Below are 25,994 nucleotides of genomic sequence, written 5' to 3'. Positions count from 1 at the left end.
TGAGGGTGTGAAATTGTAGCATACCACCTATACTTCTGGCTTCGCTTCCTCAGCTTTCTGCCTGAGAGCTAATTTCTCAGCTTCCTTTTCCGCCTTCTTCTCCGCCAGCTTGGCAGCCTTCCTCTCGCCCTTTGTGCCTCGCCCATCTTTGCCACCAGCACCCTCGCCTGCTGCGCCACTGGGGACAGCAGAGCCGTTTGAACCGCTCGCGCCTTCTGCTGCCTTTGGTTTGATAGGGTTAGGGTTCCCTACAAATTCCAGCTTTCGCGGCCGCATGAACTCTCGCATGACCTCAGGCGTCACGCTATCCCTCCTCTCCTTGAACGCTGCTACAAAATTCTGTAGCTCGCCAACGCACTTGGCCTTCATCTCCCCAGTCAGGATCTCTCCCGCTCGGTACTGCTTCGCTAGATCTTCTAGCTCCTTGTCGTCTTCGAGGAAGTAGCTTAGATATGTGAATGCCACATCCACGTCTGGATTGCCACCTAGTCGTCTGTGCTCCTCTTCAGTCTGCTGACCACCTGAGAAGGCGTGTTTGTTGATCTTTGACTTGATTTGGTTCGGTGTATCGGACATGAAGATAGCGGAGTTCGGATCTGAAGCGCTCATTTTGCCTCCTGGGCCTTGCAATGCTGTAAGGAATTTCGACATGATGAGCGCAGGCTTTGGGTGCGGGTCGACCATGCGTTCACTCCTATCTCGAAGTACACGGAAATATGGTTCTTGGTCGATGGCGCACGGGATGAGACAAGGTATGCTTGCGAGAGCTTTGTGTCTTCTCTTGCCAGCCTGATCGAAATCTGGGGCGCGGTAATCGGGCAGACCAAACAGTTCAGGATACGATGAAGGGAAGGCAGCGACGCACTGTTTGGCCATGAAAGATATGAGACCAATATTCGTGCTTTCACCGAAGCCGAAAGCGCCGGATGCTTGGTTGTAAGTGACCATGCTTTCGAACTCCGAGACGTTCCGGTAGAAGTGGCCGCCCATGAATTCGTAGTCGGAGTAGATAAAAGTCTTTTTGGGATCAAAGCCTAGAGCGATGATGTCCTTGATGTTTTCGTACGCATAGTCGAGGAAGTCGTCCGGCGCAGCACCTTTCTTCATTGAGCCCTCGTTCTTGTTCCGCGTGTACAAGAACTTCTCGTCGTCTGTCATCATGATCACGAGTGGCACGTCGAACAGCTCCTGGATCTCTTTTGTGAAGAGGAACGGTACAGTATGTCCAAGATGCATGCTCCCTGAGCTCGGTCCTCGTCCAGTGTAGAGTAAGAACTGACCGTGTTGCTCGTAGTAGTCGAGGATCTTGTCGAAATCGCGGTGGCTGAAGAATAACTTTCTTCGCATAAGACGATGTGCAGGTTTACCAGTCACTTTCTCGAAGCGTTCCAGATGAGCTTGTGTGAGAGGCTGCACACCGAAGTCCTCGATGAGTCTGTCATAGTCGATTGCCTTGACATTGCCGCTGTCGTCTACCTCGCCTGCGACGTTCCACGGATCGATCTTCTGTTTGGCTGGCTTGCGTTCGTCGACCTCTTTGTTGACTGCTGGTGGCGCACCAACTGCTTCTGAGGCCATGCTGCTAGATTAAGATGTGAAAATATATTTCTAGATCCGGGACAATCTTAGTGTGCCTCTGAACCCTTTTCAACATACGCCTGGAAGTGATTCAGCATTGGAGTCACTCTGGCTAATAATGCTCCACGCCAAGAATGTTATCGATCGGCTTTGCGAAACCTGGCCGGGCCGAGGCGGCACCCATCGAGGCAGGCACGAATAGCACTCAAATCTCAATGGTGAATACATTGAGATTGGACACTCTGATCGCGTTGATCCACACGTACGCAACAACACGATGATTGCAAAGCTGCAGCCGCAATGTTCCAAAATTGACCACCATCTCGCGACTGGCACGCGATCGATCGGCACCGGCATGAGGAGCTGCTTCCGAGCCGAGAATGACCTAACCATTCTAGATTGATTCGCCGTCCTTCTCCGCACTGCTCGTGTGATCACTCTCCTGCTCGTCGAGTGAGGGACCACTTCTGTATTGATCATCCCGCCACCAGAACCACCACGATCGACAAGACAAGAATATTGGGGTCTTGGATCATCAGATACCAACTACGGTGATGGGCTTCACCGCCACAGCGTCTTCATAACGATGGTGAAATTCTACAGCTCAAACTACTCCTACGACTACTCCTTCCCAGCAGTGTCGCTCGCCTACTTCCTGCGATACCCAAATCCATACAGTCGCCATGTGAGCAGCACCGACACTATCTCGCGGTCGTTCGACCCGGTGACACAACGTCTGACGACCGTCCGCCTGCATCTCAAGCGCAGTCGATTGCCACCTGCTGTGCTGAAGTTCTTGCCGAAGAGCTCATCGAAAAGCGATAGTGCGGATGGCAGAGCGGAGAGCTTTATCCTAGAGACGAGTGTCGTGGATGTGAGGCAAGGCTGGATGGAAGCGGAGAGCAGGAATCTGGACTGGAACAATGTGCTTTCGGTTATTGAACGGCATACGTATAGCCGACCTGCTTTCGATGCTGCGCTCGGGGATATACAAAACGATGACCATACGGATGTCAACGTATCTGTGACGCTCAAGAGTCGCATTGGAGAGCAGTTGCGGAAACGACGGCAGAGATGGGGCGAACAGGCTACGGCGACTTCGGTGGCTGGAGGTGCGGAGGAAGAGCCAGTGAAACAAGGCTGGTTTGCTTCTTGGTCATCTAGTGCTGTTCGATCAGCTGTCGAGTCCATTTCGTTGCAGCGAACCGAAAGGAGTCAACCAAAGGCTCAGCAGGGCATGTCGGTGGTCCTCTCACGACTTCGACATGGAGGCATTCAGGAGGTCTTGGAAGGTATGAAGGCTGATCGAGAGGTGGTGGTGTGATATGATGAAATGTAAGATGGATGGACACGGATGCTGGCTTCTTCACGTTCTAGCGCTGGCGTTTAGGGTTGTGAGTCTTTTCGGTTCGGAGTGTTCGCTTCTCTGTATAGCATGTTTTTGCATTTATGGCATACAATGGCAACGCTGTAAGGAGGATGTAAGAGGGATGCAAGAGGGATGCAGATACGAGGCCCCAAGCCTGAATAGGACGACCTCTCCACTATCAATCATAATCTCTGATCAGATCAGATGTTCCAGTCCTGTGCTCAGTATCTAGCGTTCAGACTGACCGGTATTTACGGAAAGAATATGCCTCTGAATACGAAATCGCCACCCAGTCTACGCGCCTGCATCTGCCATCCCAGCAGACCGGCAAGGCGTAGTGAAGGTAGTGGCTTCCATAGCTGCATAATTCGTGTATGAGCTCGGACCACGCGTGACGCGCTAGTGAGTTACCTTTGAGGAAAGTCGTCCTTTCGAACACCCCACGATTCTTGCAGTTTACTACACTACCACTGCACGCGTCAAGCTACGTGACGGCCTCGACAACATCATCATCAAAGGCCATCGCAGCATTGTGTTCCTTCAGGCACATCATCTGGCGATAACCACGCCCCAGGACCTGACAATTGAGGCACGCATATTGGGCACGCTTCAACTACCGTTGCGCAAACAGCGCGTCATCTTCCACTTCCGCCTTCACTCGATCACACCCCACATACCCAGTCACCATGAGTGGCCTTGGTGCTCTCGGTGTGGGCGACGGCACCATGCCTGACGTCCCAATGCTCGACACTCCCGACTACACAGACTCGGAATCCAATCCCACAGGCGCCAATAGTGTAGCTGGCGACCGGGCAGATGGACGTACAAGGCGATGGGAGGGCAACGCGTTGCGGAAGAGCATGTTCGGCAAGAAGCATGACCGTTTAGGCGATACCAAGGACGACGACACAATCCGCCGCTTTCGCTACCTATTAGGCTTGACAGATCTTTTCCGTCACTTCATCGACACGAATCCGGACCCGAAGATCAGACAAGTCATGGCTGAGATCGATCGCCAAGACCAGCATGATGAGGAGGTCAAGGCTGCTGGAAACAAACGCAAGGGAGGTGCGGCTGGCGAGAGGAGAAGACGGACGGAGAAGGAAGAGGATGCTGAGTTGCTGCGCCAAGGCAAGCAGGTCGGCAAGGAAGAGGGCGTCATATTTCGCGAGAGTCCGTCATACATTCAGGGTGGCGAGATGAGGGATTACCAGGTCGCTGGGCTCAACTGGCTGATCAGCCTGCACGAGAACGGTATCTCTGGTATTCTTGCGGATGAGATGGGTCTGGGCAAGACCCTGCAGACAATCTCCTTCCTCGGCTATCTACGCTTCGTGCACGGTATCAATGGTCCGCATCTCATTGCAGTGCCGAAATCGACCCTGGACAACTGGTCAAGAGAATGCGCCATGTGGATTCCTGAGATCAATGTTCTCGTGTTGCAAGGCGCGAAAGATGAGCGCCACGACCTCATCCAGGATCGTCTGCTTGACGAGAAGTTCGATGTCTGCATCACATCCTACGAGATGATCCTACGCGAGAAGAGCCACCTGAAGAAGTTCGCATGGGAGTACATCATCATTGACGAGGCTCATCGTATCAAGAACGAGGAGTCTTCGCTTGCACAGATCATTCGTATCTTCAACTCACGAAACCGACTCCTGATTACCGGCACACCTCTTCAGAACAACCTGCACGAACTGTGGGCTCTGCTCAACTTCCTCCTCCCAGATGTCTTCGGTGACTCCTCAGCCTTCGACCAATGGTTCAGCGGCCAAAACGACGATCAAGATGCGGTGGTGCAGCAGCTGCATCGTGTCTTGCGACCTTTCGTGCTGCGCCGTGTCAAGAGCGATGTGGAGAAGAGCTTGCTACCGAAGAAAGAAGTTAATCTATACGTGGGCATGAGCGAGATGCAGATCAAGTGGTACAAAAGCATTTTGGAGAAGGACATTGACGCCGTCAACGGTGCTGGCGGCAAGAAGGAGAGCAAGACTCGTCTCTTGAACATCGTGATGCAGCTTCGCAAATGCTGTAACCACCCATACTTGTTCGATGGCGCAGAGCCTGGTCCTCCATACACCACTGATGAGCATCTAGTCGACAATGCCGCGAAGATGGTCATGCTCGACAAGTTGTTGAAGAGGGTGCAGGCAAAAGGTAGCCGAGTGCTCATCTTCTCGCAAATGTCTCGCGTACTGGATATACTGGAAGACTACTCCGTCATGCGCGGTTACAAGTACTGCCGTATCGATGGCTCGACCGCACACGAGGACCGTATTGCAGCAATTGACGAGTATAACAAGCCGGAGTCCGAGAAGTTCCTCTTCCTTCTCACAACTCGTGCTGGTGGGCTCGGCATCAACCTGACTACGGCTGATATTGTCGTGCTCTTCGACTCTGATTGGAATCCTCAGGCTGATTTGCAGGCCATGGACCGTGCTCATCGTATTGGTCAGACCAAGCAGGTCTACGTCTACCGCTTCGTTACCGAGAACGCTATCGAGGAGAAGGTGCTCGAGCGTGCTGCGCAGAAGCTTCGGCTCGATGCACTCGTCATTCAGCAAGGTCGTGCTCAGCAGCAAGCTAAGCAGGCTGCATCGAAGGACGAGCTGCTAGGCATGATTCAGCACGGTGCCGAGACCATCTTCGCGGACACGGAGGGCTATGGCGCTTTTGGTAAGAAGGGCACGGATGCTGAGAATGAGCTCGACGAGCTGCTTCGTCGCGGTGAGGAGCGTACGAAGCAGATCAACGCGAAGTACGAGAAGCTCGGTCTCGACGATGTTCAGAAATTCAACTCGGAGGCGGGCGCTGCATACGAGTGGAACGGTGAGAGCTTCATCAATCGCAAGAAGGAGATCGGCTTGAGTTGGATCAACCCGTCCAAGCGTGAGCGCAAGGAGCAGAGCTACAGCATGGACAAGTATTATCGCAACGCACTCATGACTGGTGGACCGAAAGCCGATCCCAAGCCGAGAGTGCCTCGCGCTCCCAGACAGCAAGCTATGCACGACTACCAATTCTTCGACCCTCGCCTCGGTGACCTCCAAGACAAGGAGACTGCCTGGTTCCGCAAGGAGAACAACATCAAGGCACCACTTCCCGAAGGCGAAGAAGACACACTCGAGTCGCGCACAGAAGACCAACAGATCGAGCAGCGCATGATTGACGAAGCTGAGACTCTGACTGAGCAGGAGATCCAGGAGAAGGATTATCTTGCCGAGCAAGGCTTCGGCGACTGGAACAAACGCGATTTCCAGCAATTCGTCAACGGCTCTGCGAAATGGGGTCGCAAGGACTTTGAGAAGATTGCCTCAGAAGTCGATAGCAAAGACATGCGCGAGGTGAAGGAGTATGCCGCTGTGTTCTGGAAGAGGTACAAGGAGATTCAGAATTGGGAGAAGCATTATAGCGCCGTCAAGGAGGGTGAGGCGAGGAGTGCGCGTGTGATTGAGCAGAGGGATATGCTGAAGAAGAAGTTGAAGATGTACCGCGTCCCGCTCCAGCAGCTCAAGCTGAGTTATACGGTCTCGACGACGAATAAGAAGGTGTATACTGAGGAGGAAGACCGGTTCTTGCTTGTCATGCTGGACAAGTATGGACTTGATTCGGAAGGGCTGTATGAGAAGTTGAGGGATGAGATTCGCGAGAGCCCGCTTTTTAGGTTCGATTGGTTCTTCCTCAGCCGTACGCCGCAGGAGTTGAGCAGGAGGTGTGCGACGCTCGTTACTACCGTCACGCGCGAGATGGAGGGTGGTGGGTCTGCGAATGGGAAGGAGAATAAGAGGGTTGTGGATGAGGTTGAAGATGAAGAGGAGGAGGAGAAGCCTTCTGTGAAGAAAGGCAGGGTCAGTGGTGGAGCTGTCAAGGTATGTCGTACTGCTAGCTTGAGATGACGGGATGTGATTGCTGACTTTCTTGTGCTGCAGAACAAGGCTGTGAACGGTGTCAAGGGAACACCTAACGGTACGTCTCGTGCTGCGAGCGAAGATACTGTTGCTTCTGGTGGCGCGAGCAAGAAGAGCAAGGCGAGGAAGCGATAGCGCAGTTCGTTTGAGATGGGCAGAATGGGATACATGCGGGATACTGATGTTCAGATGATGTGCACGGCGTTTATAGGTGCAGATTGAGTGTTGTGAACAGCAACAATACCACGGTCGGCGCAAGCAGTGCTGGAGATGGCACAGGCGTTTTGGGTGCAAGCACTCTATCTGATGATGCGTTTTATTGCTGCTGTGCGTATCGAGTGGCGAACTCGATAGAGTAGGACTTGGAGCGAGCTCTGTTACATCTACATGATCTCCAAGGCTGCTGATGCTCCATAGCATCAGAGAAAGTTGTACGTTACGCTCGAACTCTCCGCGTTCCCATCTCCATCGACATGCTCGTGTAAAGGACCCCTGGCATACCAAAGTGTTTACTGCTGTCGCAACAATGGCTTAGCCAAATATAGTTTTATCAGAACAACCAAAAGAAGTGTGGTGTGATTGAAAGAAGAATGTGGTTGATCTAGAGCAGATTCAGACCACAACATTGTAACACACATGTTTTTGGAGCCGTCATTCCCCTAATGAGCCGTCTTTTCCCGAATGATGCCTAGTTGTGGTCGTCAGAGACGTCCAACCCAAGGCCAGCAGAAATGCCAGTGATTTTAGTTAGTTGATGAAATAGCAACTTTGCTAATCATACTTCATACTTACAAGCGGTGCCAGAGTTTGGCAGAGCGGCTTTGAGGTACGAAGAGTCGCAGCAGCCCACCAAAGGTCCTGCCGCGAATTGGCAATACCCGGCAAGCATGCGTCCGCTCTGCTTCGGGTGCATGAACCATTCACCCGCAATCTCGAGTGGCGGACCAGCCGCAGTGCTACAGTATGAGACATATGTGCAAAGGCGTGTAGAAGTCTGGTAGCCAACATGACAACGACAAGAGCGTTTCTAGAGGGGCGTTGTTGGAAGCACCGTGACCAACGATTTTTGCTCTTTCCATTTTCGACTCCACTCGGCAAGAGTCCGCGCTGACCTGGTGCGCAGGACTTGATGCACTCTGGTACCAGTCCATAGTGTCGTCCGTGATGGCCCGCGGCAGGTCGGTCTCCCCTGAATTATCCTGAGCTGTTATCGAGATTCCTGCTAGATTGAGGCCGTGTCTTCGGATGGATGGAGACTACCGTTACTCGAGACGGGATCGCAACACTCGCCCGCATAGTGTACGCTACGACCTGGTCTGAACGGAATAGAACGGGTCATGGTCCTTATGGAGGATAAATGAAAACCCATGATCGCAAAGTGAAATGAAGTGAAGTTCACGAGCGCGACATCCCAATGCCGGAACAGGCCTAGTGCCTTGGCCAAGTCACGCACATACCACGATGTGCTCCTTTACTGCCTGTTCATGATCACAACTTGGACCACGAACACAAGTAGATGGACCCAATATCGCCATCCAGCTGACGGCAGTCTTTCGGTCTGATCACGATCGCCTCATGGCATCAGCACCTCACAGGCAATACTATGAGCTGAGGTTCAGTTCCCATCAGCCCCGACGATCTTCAACGTTTTCAACCTTTGATCATGCCTTTGATACAGCGATAGCAATAGCTGAGTGCTTGCTGGTATTCTAACATACTTCAGTGTCGCCAATCGTGGTTGTCACCTCACCATCAGCTTTTGGGCTACCAATACGAAGTGAGATTGGACCGCTCACTACCTACGACTGCGTTCATCCTGTATTCCACATGCACCATCTATTCCTCACTGTGCGGAGATTGAATTTAACAGGCCAGTGAACAGATTTGGCTGCTAGCCAACAAGCATAGCTGAGCTGAGAGGCTGATATCATTCGTCAGTGCGACTTGGTCAGCTGATGCCAGCCTTACACAAACAATAATCTAGAGGTCCGTACGCTGACGCCAGGGTGAGATCGTACTCAGCATGGCATGCATCGTGTGTCTCGTTCCTGCTGGAAGAGCAGTAACTAGACAGCTACCTGATTGCTGCGAGAACGGTACTCACGTCCCTCATCTGGCATCCTGGCGCCTTGGTTCATCGCGTCCATCACGCCACATCTTGACATGACGGTAGGGAAACTCGCACAACAAGCAACCTCATCCGCTGGAACCGTAGTCAGTATGACACAAGCCTCGACGTCCTCGCAAGCTCGCCATGAGCCACAAAGCAGCCGCCGAAGCTCTATCTACATCAACTCGCCCGATCGCGAAGCGCTCGTCATTCCATCGGAACTACCAGATCGGCCATCAGCAATTAAGCGATCACAGAGTCTGTTCAGCAGACTGCGTCCTGGCTCATCCAAATCGATACCCACCAAGCACCAGCGATCAACTCAACAAAAGACCACATCCTCGTTAGGCCGCTTCATGAAGTTTTCACGCCGACAAAGCGATACTGAAGCGCTCACGAAGGCCAACAGGCGCGCGGTAGAGGCACAGTGGATTCGAGAAAGGTCAATAATGCTGAGTCCTCAGTTCTGGCTGATCCTGTGCGGTGTAAGAGGCTGACGATCTGAGCAGCAACATGGAGTATCTGTGGCTGTTTTGAGTACGATCTAGCGAGACGGCTATGCTAGATGTGACTCCGAGTGGCGTCGCACGAAGTCATGCAGTATGTATGTAGTGAACCAAGGAGAGAGTAGCAATAAGGAAGATCCTTGGCCTCTTCCAGAGGTCTCCAGTATTGCCACCACTTCTTGGCGAGGGAGCCAACGCACATGACCCATATGCAGCAGAAGGCCAGATTGACCTCCGAAAAGCAGAATGCGCAGCAATATAATGAGATGGAGATACGACGGTGCATCATCAGACACCCTGTAGTACAGTACTCTACGAATCTACCATAAGTTCCACAACGCCTATTAAGCCTGCAGGAGACCAGCTTATCCAGCAAGGACTGCACGCTACACTTCTCGTCAACAGATCTCGCCCATTTCCCAGCACGACTAGGACTCCCACGCTCCAGTGACAATACTGGGCCTATTAATACTTTGGCCCCTGGTCGCCGTAACAGTCTCCATTCTGGTCTGGACATGAAGTCAGCACATAAGCCTACACACCTCGCTCTACATTCCGCTGAAAGACTCACCAAGACAGGACTACTCTCAACAGTAAGAGTAGTCTTCAAGAAGACCTCCGTAGGCGACGTAGCTGTGAACGTAGCGGTATAATGATGATATACTTTCGTCAACGTGCCAGCAGCTTGAACCGCACTCGCCAGTCTACTGCCGCCCGGGCCGTCGGAAGCATTCCAGCCATCCTCTCGACCATCTTTCTCTTCGAGGCATTCGCCACTCGATATCATCATGACTGCGCAGTCGGCTGGCATATTCTTGGGCGCGTGATCGACCGAACCGCAGCCAGCTTCGGCATTTTCGGAAGCTTCGATGCAACCGCGTGCTGCGGACCAGACGCGACAGCACCCACTCTTTAGGCCATATAGGTCGATGGAGGGCTGTTGGCCAGCTGCGGCCATAGTGGTGAAGAGCAAGATCGTCGGAAGGTACTTTTTAACCCACATGATGATGATGATGATGATGTATGATTGGTCAATGAGTTCGATAGGGTATGTTTGTGAAAGGTGCTGTTGAAAATGTTGTTTGTTTGGAGTGAGGTACAGTATATAAAGCTCGTCAGGCTACTGTGCTCGAAGTTGGGTTTGAGGACACTTGATGGACGTGATATCGAATCTGCTTACACACGACATGGTGTAGGCACAGATGTCAGCAACTCACGGTAAGCAAGCTAGTCACGCACACTCTCTATTGCGCGCTCGAACATATGTATCGACCTCACCCATCTGAAGACCTTCCAACCATCAACTGCGAACATACAAGAATAGGCAGCAAACGAGAAGACGAATCAACATGAGGTTCACCATCGCAGCACTCCTCGGCCTAGCCACCTTTGTGACAGCCGCCCCTGCCCAAAGGGTCGAAGAACAGACGACCATGACCTACTCAATGAAGTCGCAGCCGCGCATCTTATCACAGATGTAAGTAACAAGTCCTGTCCTTTTCGCCAACCCACATGAAAGCCACGGACTCGCAATACGCCAGCCCACTCTCTTCGATTTCGAACAAGGGAGTCGACAAACATCGCTCATATGAGGACATATCATCTAACTACGCCTAGCCTACCACGTGGGTGCGACATCGAGTGCGCAGCCTACCAGTCTTTCCGCCATGGCGGCGTCGAGTGCCAGTACTTCTGCGAGGACAATCCGAAGCACTGGCGGTGCGTGGAGGCTTGGCCGCCTCAGTGTTATGAGAAGGTCAGAGTAGGTGAGGACTCGTGAAACGCCTCATAGGGAGGACGTATGGAACAGAGAAGTGGTCAGCGGATGAGCGTGCGTGGCGAACCCGGAGAATGGAGACATTGCTCTGGTAGATTTTTCTTGCTGAGCTTGTCAGCTGGATGATCAAAGCTAAATACGATGTAGCCACCTCTGTCGCGTGGAAAGGAATATCGAAGTATGTGTAAGCTGTTTCCAGTCTCGAATTGTAAGCCGCAAGTGCTCTGGAGGTCGAGCAGATAGGGTTTGATTGTTGTATCTTGAAGGCCGTACAGCTAAAGTTGCCATAGTCGCTACCCAGTTTGACAGCACTGTTTCTCACTCGATCGTGGCAAAATTACCGTCATCGGGGACATCTCACGAACCCCGAGTTTTTGACTGAGGATGGGCATTCGCGAGGTCGCATTCCTCCTTCTGATCGTGTTCCAGCTCCTGCCGGAGCATATCAATGTCGATGAGACTGCACGCTGGTACGGAGCAACCTGGGAAGAAGGTCACAGGCGGATGGAGCTGGAAGGAGGAAACGTGGTACTTGAGCTGGAGCAGGAACTGGCAGAGGGATATGGTGAGGATGCCCCTTTGGTCTTTCTTGGAATATTCAGGCTGGTAATCGCCCGGCGAGTCTGATGGAGAGTCTAGCAGACCGAAAGAATGATTGATGAGGTGTTGGAGTATGGTACCTGCATGAGAAGAGCATGGATGTGGGGGTCGAAGGTGGGGCAGAAATTCGATCACTTTCGAGAGGGTCTTGGAGGTTTCAGCTGCAAACAACAACAACTCATATTGAACGACGACCGCCTGCTTCTCTCTCAACGCACCAACTACCACAGCCAGCACACACGATCTTCTACAGTGACTGCACTCTCCGCCACCCACAATGGCACCCAACGGCACCCCAGCCAAACGCAGCCGCGTCTTCTTCAAAATCTCCATCGGCGGCCACGAAATCGGTACAGTAGTCTTCGAGCTCTACAACGACATAGTCCCACTCACAGCCGACAACTTCCGCGCACTCTGTACTGGCGAAAAAGGCAAAGGCAATGCGGGTGTGGACCTACACTTCAAGAAATCACTCTTCCACCGTGTGATCAAGCAATTCATGATCCAAGGTGGTGATTTCACTGCTGGAAATGGCACAGGAGGAGAGAGTATCTATGGGGAGAAGTTCGCGGACGAGAATTTCGAGTTGAAGCATGAGAAGCCGTTCCTGCTTAGTATGGCTAATGCTGGACCTGGAACAAACGGGAGTCAATTCTTCGTGACGACGGTCAAGACACCGCATTTGGATGGAAAGCACGTCGTGTTCGGCGAGGTGATCAGTGGGAAAAGTGTGATCAGGGAGGTGGAGAACACAAAGGTTGGTGCGAACGATAAGCCAGACAGCGATTGCGAGATCACGGATTGCGGAGAGATTCCCGAAGGAGCAGATCTGGCAGAATTCACACAAAAGGCACCGGATGCTACAGGCGATAAGTACGAGGACTTTCCCGAAGACCAGCTAGAGAAGGACCAGGAGTGGAAGGGCACGGAAATCGTGGCCATTGCGACGGAGTTGAAGGATATGGGTAACAAGGCTTTCAAGGGCGGGGACCTTAAGCTAGGGTTGGCGAAGTATCAGAAGGCGCTACGATACCTACACGAGTACCCTGAGCCTCTCGAGAATGACCCGAAGGATATCGGGAACCAGATGGCGCAGCTCAAGATCTCGCTATACAGCAACAGCAGTATGCTAGAGTACAAGCTCAACATGCTGCGCGAGTCTGCCTCCTCGGCTGACAAAGCTCTGGCTGTCCCTGGGATCGATGACAAGCAGAAGGCCAAGGCACTCTTCAGAAAGGGTGTCGCAGCGAAGGATAGCAAGAACGAGGACGAGGCGCTCAAGTGTTTGCAGGAGGCTGAGAAGTGCAATCCTGGTGATGCGGGGATTAAGAATGAGTTGGCGGCTGTGAAGAAGGCGGGGGCTGCTAGGAGGGAGAAGGAGAAGAAGGCGTTCTCGAAGATGTTTGATTGAGGAGGCAAAAGTCATTGGCGTGATTAGCGATGGCGTTCCTGCTTCGTGGCTGCTGCATCACTGCATGTTTTGTTGACGATCATGACAATGAAAGAAAGTGCTTGAGCCGTCTCGAGAATTCTGTGGCGATCAGGCACAGAGCATGCAAGTAAACCGTTTGATACAGTGGGAGGCCAAGACGGAGCTCAGGTGGATGGATGTGGTCTCTGGTTACATAGCATCAATATGCCCCAAGTCTGGTCATGCAAGTATATACTCCGGATGATCGGATTCCAGTGGATGTAAGTACAAGATCATCTTACCCCATCGAAGCAAGACAAGCATAGAATGGCGCCGAGCTAGGTGCAACGTCAAACGCATCGATACGAGTTGCCGTTTGCCGTGACCCGTCGATGGTGGATTCGATTGCGGGACACAGTGAGGGACGTAGGTCAGCGGTCGTGGCGGATGGAAAAGATGTAGTATCACAATCTCGCTCCCGTTCACAGCATCGGTCATGATACGATGAAACGAGAGATCAACAGTTTCATGCCTTCTAGACACGCGTTCAGAAGAAAAGTAGGTGTGACGATCAGGAGCTAGGTAGAGAAAGTAGACATGGTTCAAGGGTCCAGTCATGTGTGTAGATGCCGAATCCGTCCCGCCAAAGATTGGAGAGCTGCGTCATATTCCACCTGACTGTCCGTCTTTAGGTAGTAGATGGGGCGCCGGGCGGAGGAGCTGTGGAAGAGCTTGTGCGATTGGAAGGCAGCTATTACAATCTTCTTTCCTAGTCTAAGGGAAGAGGAAGTGCAGTCACAGATATCATAGAGGCTGAACCTTTGAGACTGTCTCCCAGCTGTGCGGAAATGGAAGAGATGAACCCGAGATAACGATATCGTTGATCAGCTGTTCGTCGCCTCTCCAGCCCTGGCCAGCCATTGACGACTGCCGCATTGCGCCCATCAGGAATACCCGCAGTTACTACATATGCGGTAATGCCTCCGTCGCAAGGTCTTCCACCGAAGAATAATAGCTCCATCTCTCCGCAGAGCTCCGGTGCGCCACTATTGCCAGCTGAGCAACAAGCTCCGGACCCATTGAGCGACGAGACTGATATCGACGAACGCCAAATCGACCCGAAGACTGGTACGAGAAGGATCTTCGGTCTTGGACTAGGAGGGAAGAAGAGGGAAGAAGGCGAGGCACAAAGTATGGAGTCGTCACCAGCTGTCGGCAGCGGCATGCTACCCTCCACACAAGCAGCTATCAATGCTATGAGAGGCCCTTCCACTACAACAAACACTTCAGAGCGAAAAGCACATCCACAACCTATACCCATCTCACCTCGCCATCCATACCCATCCGCTCTCGGCGCAGCAGCCGCATCGCCCTCTCGCCTCCGCTCCAGCTCTCCACGCCTACACAGCCCCGCCTCAAGCGAGATCTTCGAGCGTAGCGTGCAAGAACCCATCCCACTCTCGAATCTCCAGGATGAACTCTCACCGGCTCATATGCCCACGCATGTCCTGACGGAAGACCATATCCCGCCAGCACTGGAAGCCTCGGTTGAAGCGATCACGAGCTCGAAGTTGGGTGCGGATGAGGTGGAGATTGTGACTTCTTCTGCGCACCAGCCGGCTGGGGAGAAAGTGCTCGAGGGGTCCGCCAGCCATGTTGATCTGAGGGAGCTGCATAATCCATCTGGTTTGAGGCATGCTGGGAGTGAGACGGCGGCAGATATGCACAGCTCGCTTGGCCAGCTACCTTCAACTGGGAACCTCATGGAGGATGAGGGAGCGAGTACGTACGGCCAACTGGATCCGAATGATGTGCGTCGATTGAGCTTCATCTCTTTTGCCGATGTGGTGCAAACGGAGCATCAGCAGCAAGCAGCCAGCGGATCATCGTTGGGTGAGCTGGGAAGTAAGGACAGTCTGCACATGGCTAGCCCATCCTCCTCCTTACCTGGAAGCTTTCCTACGCGAATACATGAGCAGCATGCCAGCTCGCCTATGCGCTCGCCTACGTCGCCGAAAGGCAGTCTTGGCGGTGGTGTTACCACCCCACCACTACCAGGTGTCAGCATCAATCCAGCTTCTGATCAATCGCCGGTACGATCGACCAGTCACATCGGATCTCCACCAGGTCAACACGGCGAGTTGAATATCGAGACGATGCGACAGGCTGTTCGTAAGACGGCTAGTGGAGATTTGAGTGGTGTAAGGAACTCGGGCTTGAGTCCCATCTCCTCGCCTGATGTCGAGGGTAGTCGTAGCCGCACCAATACCTGATGGATATGATGTCTCTGTCAGTTCTTATTATGGTCGGACGAGTAGGTAGTATAGTGCATTGGTACGAGGTAGCAGTCTTGCCCAATCGGCTTGGACAGGAATTTGAGTGGTGGTCAATGGCGTATAATGGGCTATCTTGGTTCTTGATTTCATGTTCATTCAGATATGAGATACCAATAGGCAGATTATGAGAATGGCGCGTTTTCCATTATGCACTTGTCACCTCAAGTATCTACTGCCCACGTCTTTGCGCTTCACCTCGATCATCGTATATCTATCAGCCACTACGGTCATGCTGACTTCACACTGACCAATATGGTCTAAGCGAATACGGTGGCGACAAATTCGTGCTGAGTGGAGAGGTCCTTGTCCTGCTCCGAGTTCGGGAGGGATCATGGTCGACGTGACTGGCATTGTAGAGACGATATACATGCGAGACCACTTCAGACTATCGACTGAGTGCTAGCACCCTCATTGTCCAATTTGGAAGAGAGTATGGCGAAGCGAGTGATCAACACGTCTTACCGCCTGTCATCATCTCATACCGCATCCCGCAATGAAATGTAGGGCTGCCGTTGAAGATGCACGGACGGTGGTGTTTCCGTTAGAGCTTGGCGGGTCAGGATCAGGGTGGCTGCAACTGTTGTTTCGGGCTCGAGCATCAAACGCTCAAAGTTATGTGTCGAGATACGAGCTCCCAAGCGACGAGTGAAGGTGTGTAGGTGAGATGGGATCAGCAAGACAACACCATTGTTGACCACCAAGCTTTAATGGTTGAGGACAGGTGAACCAGTAGAGTAATATCGTTCCATCGCCCATCATGTCAATTGGGTTCACCCCCACATCTTCAATCTCGAGCCAAAGTGCCAGCTCCTCGTCTAAGTGCAGTAGTCGCCGGCAGTGACAGCCGTGCCCTCTCTACGCATGCATTTCGCCAGCACACCTCCATCTCGTTAGCGCCACCGTGCCTGGTTCCTGTACGTGTGTTGTCATTAGTGTCCTTCCATCGCTTCGTATTGCATTGGAAGTTAAGGTGTGAAAGAGATGAGTAGCGAGTGTGTTGCTGAAGTAATTCTGGTGGACTTTCTCGCGGATAATTCGGCTAAGGGCAATATTGTGGAGTCGGAAGCCTGGGTCTTGGTAGTGGAGTAGAGGGCATTGCGGGTAGTGCGCAAGAAAGGAACGTCACTTGCGTGTGCGGCTTCGTTTGTGGTGGTGAGAAGAGCTGTGAAGGTTAGACAGACGAGCAGGGTACGGGAAAATCGACCTTGCGATATGCGCCGTCAGCGCCATTCGCCCGTCCTACGCACATCGACAGCGGCGGGTTTAGTCAAGAGGCTGCTGGGTGAGGATACACAGGCGAGATAGGGCTTGCTGTGGTGTTGCAGGTGATGGAGACCAATGGCACTCGACAGCGATGGACGGAGACGAGACGGAAGAAGGAAATGAACCCGTATGACGAGTGGTTGAAGGAGGAAAGGGAAGCACAAGTTCGGGAACAGCAGGAACAGCGACGGCTTCAGCAGCAGCAAAGACAAGCGGAGGAGAATGGTGGAGGTTCGCAATACCCTTCTCTGACCGACCCATCAAGCATGGCCCAGCAGCGCCCAAGTCTCCCAACCACAGCCGGGCTCAGGGAATCTGCAAATACGATCCGCGCTGTGACACCCGACGACGCCGGGGACACGGACATGAGCCAGGAAAGCAGTCCGCTCGTTCCAGAACGTGGTACGACGAGTTTCGAGCGAGCCTTCATTCCGTTCGGCGCTTCGCAAATGTTAGGTGTGGGGTTGGGCACCACGACGACGATTGTGGGTGGACCGGCTGCACATACCCCGTTTGGCAGTGGACTTGCAAACTCTGCGTCGTCGCACAAGCAGCGGAGGTTGGTGCGTGAGAATGAGTGGGAGAGGGAGGCGCGGTTGGCGCAGACCAGTCCGGATGGAAGCAGGCACGGGTCGGTGGGGACGACCGCGCGGACGCCGTCTGGAATGTTGGCACGGAGTAGCAGTCGCAGTAACGGGCAATCTCAGCTCCACTCTACGGGTGCTGTCCCAACGACCACAAGTAATAGAGATGCGCAAGGAAGTGGTGTGCGACCGCGGACAAGGACTTTGGAAGAGACGAGAAGGAGAGAGCGGTCGCCGACTGCGCTGCTTAAGAGTCGGAATAGGATTGGAAGCGTCCATTCGCCCTCTTCGCCAGTGTATCAAGGCGCCGAATATCTGGCATCCGTACCGGCTGCGACATCACCGCCCTCGGCACCTTCAATCATGTCTCTAGGTTCGCCAGTACAGACACCGGTCGATTCGGCGGGAGGACGTTCAATATCGCCCATTTCCTCGAGTACGGTCGATTCGCTTACTTCTGGCCTGCCAGCACCAAACGCGAGGCGCATCGTGCATCTGATGAAGACTCTTAATGGACGCATGAGTGGCAATGTTAGCTTCCGGCGTGGTGAGACTAGTCGATGGAGCCAGATCTACTGCTATGTCAAGGAGGAGACCGGCAGCTTGATGTATGAGTCCAGAAGCTCAGAAGGCACCCATAGGAGTCTCGTCTCTAGGCTCCAGGGTTGCAATGTCAGGCATCATGTCGAGGACGATACGCCATATCTGGAAGTGGTGTCACCTCACTCGGACCTAGAGCTCCACATCAAGCTGCAGACGCAGAATGATTTTGATTCTTGGTATGCGACCTTCCTGTACTGGAGCGCAAGAGAGATACCAGCAAGTCGCGCCCTCGCCAATGGTAACGGTCAGCTACCTCCTTATGCTTCCGTTCCTGTAATACCAGCACGACCAGACCCGCCCCCACGAATGTCCTCCGCGCGATCGCAGCGTGAGCGGGCTGGTAGCAGCAAGAGTGACAGGCGGAAGTCAGTAGTGAGTGCGCACAAGGAGGCGCCGGTCATCAAGATCGGCAAGATGACATATTGGGATACGAATGTCGGCTACAGCAGTCAGGCCCCCAGCGCTGCGGCATCAGCAAGCAGTACAAGACCGCAAGCATATCGAATGCAAAGTCATGGCTCGAGAAGGTGGCGGCATATAAGCGGACAGTTGCGAGAGAACGGCGAGCTGAAGCTCCACTCCGATGCAGACAACAGCCTGATCTCCGTGGTACAGCTCAGCCATCTGAGTCGATGCGCGATACAGAGACTTGACTCCAGTGTGCTGGAGAACGATTTCTGCTTGGCGATATATCCGCAGTACACTGCGAGCCTAAACAACAATCCGCAGAACTTCCTACGCCCGATCTTCTTGAGTCTGGAGAGTAGAGTGCTTTTTGAAGTCTGGTTTGTGCTACTTCGCGCATTCACCATACCGCAATTATATGGTCCGCCAGAGCAAAGCAACGGAGATGCAGAATCGTCAATTGCGCACGACATGGCGCAGGCCTCAAGCACAAGAGACATGTTTCGGGTAGAGCGCAGTCTGAGCATTCGAATGGTCGAGGCGAAGATGTTCCCTCCAGCATCTGCGCCGAACAGTGCGAATCCGGACTTCAGCCATAGTCGCAGTCACGCCGTCAAAGCAGACCACCACGGTTACTATGCGGAGGTCCTGCTGGACAACGAGACTCGTGGCAAGACGGCAGTCAAGTTTGAAGGTCTTGCGCCACTCTGGGGCGAGACATTCGACTTCAATGACCTGCCGCCGGTCCTCACAAGCGCGAGTGTGGTCATCAAGCGCAGACCACCTGATAGTGCTCACGCGCGTGAGATGCATGAAAGCAGACTTGTTCACGAAGCGTATGGGTTCACGAGTGACCAGCATGGAGGATTTACCAACCTAAATTTCGACGTTACTTGCGGGAAGGTTGACATATCACTACAGGATCTGGAGGAGGAGAAAGAGGTGGAGAAGTGGTGGCCCGTCGTCAACATGTACAATCAGCGAGTCGGCGAGGTCTTGATCAAAGCGCGAGCAGAGGAGGGTGTCATACTCATGGCTCACGACTACAAACCGCTCAGCGACCTTCTACACAAATTCGGCAACGAGTTGACCCTTCAGATTGCGGCTATAGTCCCGAGCGAGCTTAAGCGCCTGAGTGATTGTTTGCTTAGTATTTATCAGGTCTCAGGCAAAGCTGGAGACTGGCTGATGGCGTTAATCGAGGAGGAGATCGATGGCCTGACGAAAGAGACACCGCTGAATAGGCTCCGCTACAGTAGGCGCATCGGCTCGAACGATAGTGCAGAAAGTCATGGTCCAGCTGGCCATCCGCATAGCGATCGTGAGCTGATCGTACGAGATATGAACAAAAACGCTACTGTGGAGGCTAATCTGCTCTTTCGTGGCAACACACTGCTGACGAAAAGCTTGGATACGCATATGCGACGAGTTGGCAAGGAGTATCTGGAGGAATCTCTGGCTGCTAAGATCAGGGAGATCAATGAGAAAGACCCGGACTGCGAGGTCGATCCGAATCGCGTTCACAACCCTCAGGACCTTGAGAGGAATTGGAGGCGGCTGACGCAGTTCACGCAAGATGTGTGGAAGTCGATCTTGGCGGCTAAGAGCAAATGTCCTGTCGAACTACGGATCGTCTTCAGGCATATTCGAGCGTGCGCGGAGGATCGGTATGGTGATTTCCTGCGGACGGTGAGCTATAGCAGTGTTAGTGGGTTCATGTTCTTGCGGTTCTTTTGCCCAGCTGTGCTCAACCCGAAGCTGTTTGGGTTACTCAAGGGTATGCACTTGTCCTTGAATATGATCCATGGCTATGCTGACCATTCGTAGACGACATCAAACCTCGTGCCCGTCGCACTTTCACACTGATAGCGAAGTCACTGCAGACACTGGCGAACATGGCATCTTTTGGCAATAAAGAGCCCTGGATGGAGCCTATGAACACTTTTCTTGGCCACCACAGAGAGAGCTTCAAAGGCTTCATCGATGACATCTGCTACGTACCGACTCCACTCTCTACATCAGTCTACGCCAGCCCGTCCGCATCGTCTCCTACGTACCCAACGATTGTGCCGACAGCAGAAACGCACCTAAGCTACGGCACGCCGATGACGATCATGCAGCGACTACCACCAACGAGTCGAGAAGGCTTTCCAAGTCTGCCATATCTCATCGACCAAGCGCGAGCGTATGCGGATCTGGTGCAGCTATGGCTGGAGTACACATCGCCTGGGCCAGGTTCTGATGCTTCGACTGCGCGCAATAGACGATACTCCGATATTCTGAGTGCCATCAACAGCGCAGAAGGAGATCTCAAAGCCTTTCACGCCATCTGCAGCAGCCTGAATAGCCGCACACAGGAGTGCTTGAGTCGTGCGGAAAGAGCGGAGAGGCCTGCGAGCCCGTTAAGCTTCAAATGGGAGGAGCTCATCGATCAGCTGCAGCATAATGCAAGTGCCAATGCTGAAAGTAGCGACGAGATGCCCACACAGGCTTCTTTTGACACAATTGGCGAGACGATTGCCAGCGATGCATCGATCCTGCCTCAAGGCATGGCCAGCAGGAGCATGATCGATGCACGACGGACCCGGCACTGGGACACTATCGCTGACGAAGGTGAGGAGAAAGAAGGTGATTCCGAAGCACATGCGAGAAGGCTATACGAACAAATACCCCCGCATTCCACCATCGCACCTGTCGTCGACGGCACCACGTCCCACCCTTCTCGCAAATCCACACGAGATCGAGAGCGTGACAGACCGGGCTCCGCAAGCCTCGGAAGCAGTATCCAAGGCTCCCTCCGCCGCGCCCTTCAATCCCGCGGCTCCGACCACTCGCATTCCCAATCCGCCAGTGCAAGCGCCAGCAACGTCTCCAGCGCCGTGAGCAGCGACACCGAACATGCCGCCGCCGGCGGTGGTACCACGGCTCTCCCGAATTATGAGAGGGAAATCCGACATCGGGAAAGGAGGGAGGTCGCGCGGCAGCAGATCCAGGTCCAGATGGAGGAGGCGAGGGTGAGGGAGGTGGAGAAGGAGAGTAGGAGGCGAGTGAAGACGCCGTTGGCTGCGTTGAAGAGGAAGAAGGATAGGGATAGGGAGCGGGAGGGTAGGATGAGTGGGAGTGGAAGTGCCGGGAGTGGAGGTGGAGGTGCGGGAAGGAAGGGGAGTGTGCAGAGGGGGGTTGATATGAGTCATGTGTGATGATTTGTGGGATTCGGATGTGAGGAATGGGATTTGATACCAGGGTGAGCACTTTGGGGGGCCTTTAATGAGGAGAGGTTCTCTTTGGTGACTTATGTAGGCATAGCGTGGATATCATGGCTTTGTTAGGAGGGGTGGTATGAAGATGTTTCACGCTCGTGCCGTCCCTCCGCATCAGAGTATCTGGAAGGCGATGGCAATTCAGTGGCCTATTGCTCTCATCCTCATTGCGGCGAGGAGATGGGAGGCAGTCTTGCTGCACCACAATCTCCGCGGCGTTCGCTCCACGCAAGGAGTTCGCACGGTGGCGCGGTAGTGCATGCGTATAAGCGAGCTGTTTCGTCCAATCTGCTATATATCTGCTCCGGCCATAGATTGAGATAGGCAGGTGGATGCAATATCGTATTGGTTGCTTGCAGATTGATGTCGTTACACAGCACCGGGGAAGGGTGGCAGTGGCGTCTGCTACGCATACAGCAAGGGTACTGGGCTGGTCCCAATGGCCACCTCCTCCACTCCCTTCCTTCAGGGCCTTCTCTAGTCTATCGCAGAGATTTGTGTGTCTGCTTCTATGCATTTTCATCTCCGTCTCGGTGTGAGTGGTCGCGATACCCAGGTTGAAGCTTACCATTAAGGAGCGGATCCGGGGCCAGGTCCGATGCGGCTGATCAAGAGGCCACGAAAATCACGAAAATGTTCGGCGAGCTGAGATGAGATAAGCAGAACTGGGGATGCCGAAGTGATCCCATCAGCAGGCGGAAGCGGACATCCTGGCGCAGCTGCCACGAGCGCTGGTAGAGTATATACGGGCGACCTGACCCTGCCGTCGCCCACACCGCTTTCTGCAGGTCCATTTATCATTCCCTCTGCAGGCAGTGCAATGGCAAGAGTGCGGACTCGGTCGAGACCAGCCTTTCCTGTTTGGGAGTGCTCATAGCCACTGCTCCTGCTGCTACCATCATTTCTTATCCACGAAGCCTGCCTACCTGTCTCTGCTGCCTGCCTGCCTGCCTGCCTGCCTGACACCAAACAGTAATACCAAGATCTGAATCTGACTTGACTCCCAGCATCACATTACAGACAGACCTGCTTGTCGACCATTCGTTCGCGTGATCAATCCTCATCATCAGTCATAAAGAACAAACAGCTGCATTGCATTGTTTGCTACGCCGTTCCTGTCAATCAACCATTTTGGGGACAAAGGAAGAGGGGAGTCGGACATCCACATCCGATCACTCACGCCACAGTCTCAGAGTCAGGTCAGTGTAAGTCAGAAACAGGCAAAGATTGCATACAGTCACCATTAATCTTCGTAACATTATTCACGAGAGAAAAGCGACGAAGGTCAAATAAGCTCAATGCTGATCAAGCCTAGACTCTCGACTGCCTCCACTCCACTTCGTCCATCAATCAACCATCCAGGAATTTGTTTGTCCTTGTATACCGCCTTGTTTTCCTTCTCAACAAATCCACCTATTCGACCAATCGATAAGCCTCTGCCGCACCTACTGTCCCGACACGACTCACCACCCACGAGCTATCGAGCACAACCCACCACCGGAGTATGAGCGGGCAGCAATCGGCGCTTCCCATTCGCACATCCGACCCAAAAGAGCAGTCACATCAGCGCAAGAACACACTTACCGTCGACCCATATGCTGCACCGGAAGTCTACTATGGTTCCAGTCATGGCCCTAGAAAGGTTGCCAAGGGACGCACATATTCTGCTGTAAGATGATACTTATGCCGGGCAATGGTTGTAACTAGGATTGGAAGCTGATTGTACCCTGTACAGATCGAACCAAAGACACACTTGGGAGCTGGAGTGAAAGTTCCTGGGAGGCGGCAGAGTCATGGTAGATTGATACACCCTGGCATAAATGAATGCCCCATGCTAAGAACTTACCAGACGCACAGGGTAATGCCCCTCGCCGGTATCTGATCGATGTAGAGGACACCCTGAAAACTCTCCTGGCTCGCGAAGATACCGACCACAACATCCAAATCACCATTGACGATCATGGACCCAAGAGCATCCCACTTGGCACAGCAGCCTCCGGAGGCTACCGCAACTTCGACGTTCGCGGAACGTATATGCTCAGTAATCTACTGCAAGAGCTATGGCAGGCCCGAGCCTACGGCCGCAAGCAAATCGTCCTGGACGAAGCACGCCTGAACGAGAATCCGGTCAACCGTCTGGCTCGCCTTATCAAGGACCAGTTCTGGCCGAATTTGACTCGCCGCATCGACGGGGGCAATATTGCACAGGTTGCCCGCGATCCCAAAGACTGGACCAAAAACCCACACCCGAGAATGTACATTCCACGAGGTGCGCCGGAGCAGTATGAGTACTATACTCGTATCGCACGCCAACATCCTGAGCTCAATCTTGAGGTCATCTACCTTGCTGAAGTCCCTAGTGATGATAACTATGTACGTGACCTCAACGCCGCGCCTGGACTGCTTGCCGTGGCTGTTGAGCGAATTGAGGATACGCCTGAGGGATATCCTGATTACCGGGGTCTGCCTTTCGTCGTGCCAGGCGGACGGTTCAACGAGCTTTATGGTTGGGACAGCTACATGGAGACGCTTGGTCTGCTGGTCAACGATCGTGAGGATCTGGCTGAGGCTATGGTCAAGCATTTCTGTTTCTGTATTCGTCACTATGGCAAGATCCTCAACGCCAATCGCACATATTACCTCTGTCGTTCACAACCGCCTTTCCTTACCGACATGGCGTTGCGGGTATATGATCGTATCAAGCACAGGCCGGACAGTCTACAGTTTCTGAAGGACGCCATCTTGGCAGCAATCAAAGATTACTACGGCACGTGGATGCGCGAACCACGCTACGACCCAGCCTCAGGTCTATCAAAGTACGTACCCGGCGGTCTTGGCGTACCACCAGAAACCGAAGCCAGCCACTTCGTCCACGTCCTCAACCCCTACGCCAAGAAACACAACATGACATTCGAAGAGTTCGTCAACGCCTACAACTACGGCCGCATCTGGGAGCCGGATCTGGACGAATACTTTCTTCACGACCGCGCCGTCCGAGAATCCGGCCACGATACCTCTTACCGCCTCGAAAAAGTCGCCGCGGACCTCGCGACCGTGGACCTCAACTCCCTCCTCTACAAAATCGAATCCGATATCGCCCGCACCATCCGCGCTTTCTTCCGCGATAGCCTTCATATTCCGCCAGAGTGGCAAGCCGAGGGCCAAGCTTCCATCGAAACCTCCTCGACCTGGGATCGCCGCGCCAAGAAGCGCAGACTACAGATGGATAAGCTGATGTGGTCGGAGGAAAAGGGCATGTTCTTCGACTACAACTGCAAGAAGAAAGAACAAACCGGCTACGAATCCGCCACCACGTTCTGGGCCATGTGGGCCGGCGCCTGCACGCCCCGCCAAGCCACCCTTCTCGTCTCCAAAGCCCTGCCTCGCTTTGAAGTCCACGGCGGTCTTGTCTCCGGTACCGAGGAGTCCCGTGGGCCAGTCGGCTTATCACGTCCGAATCGCCAATGGGATTATCCTTTTGGGTGGGCGCCGCAGCAGATTCTGGCGTGGACGGGTCTGTTGAGGTATGGGTTTGAGGAGGACGCGCAGCGGTTGGCGTATCGGTGGATTTACATGGTCACTAAAGCTTTTGTGGATTTCAATGGCGTGGTGGTCGAGAAGTATGATGTTACGCAGCAGATTTCTCCGCATAAGGTTAGTGCGGAGTATGGGAATCAGGGGGCGGATTTCAAGGGCGTGGCTACCGAGGGGTGAGTCTCACACTTCCTTATTATTGTCTTATGCTGTTGCGATGTGGACGATTGCTGACTTATTTGTGTTTGTGGTAGCTTTGGCTGGGTCAACGCCTCCTACGTCTATGGTCTACAGATCGTCAATGCGCACATGAAAAGGGCACTTGGGGCTGTCACGCCCTGGGATACTTTCCGCGCCATGACGCAGGGTGACCCCGTGGCGGCGAGAGAGGCCTTTGAGGCGCCGACGAGTGTGCATGTTGCTCAGCATGTTCAGGAAGCTGTGTTGGTCGATTACAAGCATGGGCAGCATGTGGCGTTGCCGCATTCGAAGGAGGATGAGAAGGAGAGGGCTCTCGCGCAGCAAGGTGGTTACGTGGGGCATGGTGGGGAGGAGGCCAATGGGAAGGCGCACTGGAAACGGTGATCACGACTATTTTCACGTGGGTTCGAGTATTTTGGGCAGATGCGATATTGTATAGCTTGATGGATCCTACTCAGGACGAGCGTTTGTTGGAGCATGATGCATAGCCTGGGCGGCAAAAAGACCTGTGGTATAACGAGCCCCTGTATCTATGAAGCGTTCTTC

The 25,994-nt window shown here is 53.4% G+C and overlaps 8 protein-coding genes across 8 annotated transcripts; 6 read left to right on the top strand and 2 right to left on the bottom strand.

Annotated features, from left to right (window-relative positions):
• Positions 1 to 27: 27 nt before the first annotated feature.
• WRS1 (tryptophan--tRNA ligase) lies at positions 28 to 1,578 on the bottom strand (the record flags this gene model as incomplete). Its single annotated transcript, XM_064833836.1, has 1 exon — positions 28 to 1,578. The coding sequence occupies one exon, from the start codon at positions 1,576 to 1,578 to the stop codon at positions 28 to 30; it is 1,551 nt and encodes a 516-aa protein (XP_064698797.1).
• Positions 1,579 to 2,164: 586 nt separating this feature from the next.
• Positions 2,165 to 2,902, top strand: LTS14_001126 (uncharacterized protein; the record flags this gene model as incomplete). The annotated part of the gene is made up of 1 exon (XM_064833835.1): positions 2,165 to 2,902. One exon carries the CDS (start codon positions 2,165 to 2,167, stop codon positions 2,900 to 2,902), a length of 738 nt encoding a protein of 245 aa, XP_064698796.1.
• A 731-nt stretch (positions 2,903 to 3,633) lies between these two features.
• ISW2 (chromatin remodeling complex Adenosinetriphosphatase) lies at positions 3,634 to 6,993 on the top strand (the record flags this gene model as incomplete). The annotated part of the gene is made up of 2 exons (XM_064833834.1): positions 3,634 to 6,819; positions 6,880 to 6,993. 2 exons carry the CDS (start codon positions 3,634 to 3,636, stop codon positions 6,991 to 6,993), a joined length of 3,300 nt encoding a protein of 1,099 aa, XP_064698795.1.
• A 2,946-nt stretch (positions 6,994 to 9,939) lies between these two features.
• Positions 9,940 to 10,432, bottom strand: LTS14_001124 (uncharacterized protein; the record flags this gene model as incomplete). Its single annotated transcript, XM_064833833.1, has 2 exons — positions 9,940 to 9,978; positions 10,046 to 10,432. 2 exons carry the CDS (start codon positions 10,430 to 10,432, stop codon positions 9,940 to 9,942), a joined length of 426 nt encoding a protein of 141 aa, XP_064698794.1.
• Positions 10,433 to 12,128: 1,696 nt separating this feature from the next.
• CPR6 (peptidyl-prolyl cis-trans isomerase cpr6) lies at positions 12,129 to 13,262 on the top strand (the record flags this gene model as incomplete). Its single annotated transcript, XM_064833832.1, has 1 exon — positions 12,129 to 13,262. The coding sequence occupies one exon, from the start codon at positions 12,129 to 12,131 to the stop codon at positions 13,260 to 13,262; it is 1,134 nt and encodes a 377-aa protein (XP_064698793.1).
• A 977-nt stretch (positions 13,263 to 14,239) lies between these two features.
• On the top strand, positions 14,240 to 15,535 carry LTS14_001122 (uncharacterized protein; the record flags this gene model as incomplete). Its single annotated transcript, XM_064833831.1, has 1 exon — positions 14,240 to 15,535. The coding sequence occupies one exon, from the start codon at positions 14,240 to 14,242 to the stop codon at positions 15,533 to 15,535; it is 1,296 nt and encodes a 431-aa protein (XP_064698792.1).
• Positions 15,536 to 16,926: 1,391 nt separating this feature from the next.
• Positions 16,927 to 21,653, top strand: BUD2 (GTPase activating factor; the record flags this gene model as incomplete). The annotated part of the gene is made up of 2 exons (XM_064833830.1): positions 16,927 to 20,230; positions 20,281 to 21,653. 2 exons carry the CDS (start codon positions 16,927 to 16,929, stop codon positions 21,651 to 21,653), a joined length of 4,677 nt encoding a protein of 1,558 aa, XP_064698791.1.
• A 1,564-nt stretch (positions 21,654 to 23,217) lies between these two features.
• NTH1_1 (alpha,alpha-trehalase nth1) lies at positions 23,218 to 25,832 on the top strand (the record flags this gene model as incomplete). The annotated part of the gene is made up of 3 exons (XM_064833829.1): positions 23,218 to 23,382; positions 23,571 to 25,423; positions 25,502 to 25,832. The coding sequence occupies 3 exons, from the start codon at positions 23,218 to 23,220 to the stop codon at positions 25,830 to 25,832; spliced, it is 2,349 nt and encodes a 782-aa protein (XP_064698790.1).
• Between the last annotated feature and the right edge of the window lie 162 nt (positions 25,833 to 25,994).

Source organism: Recurvomyces mirabilis, assembly GCF_035927965.1.
Source record: "Recurvomyces mirabilis strain CCFEE 5264 chromosome Unknown scaffold_2, whole genome shotgun sequence".
Lineage (NCBI taxonomy): Eukaryota > Fungi > Ascomycota > Dothideomycetes > Mycosphaerellales > Teratosphaeriaceae > Recurvomyces > Recurvomyces mirabilis.
Note: the sequence above shows the minus strand (reverse complement) of the source record. Positions and strands in the feature narration are given on the sequence as shown.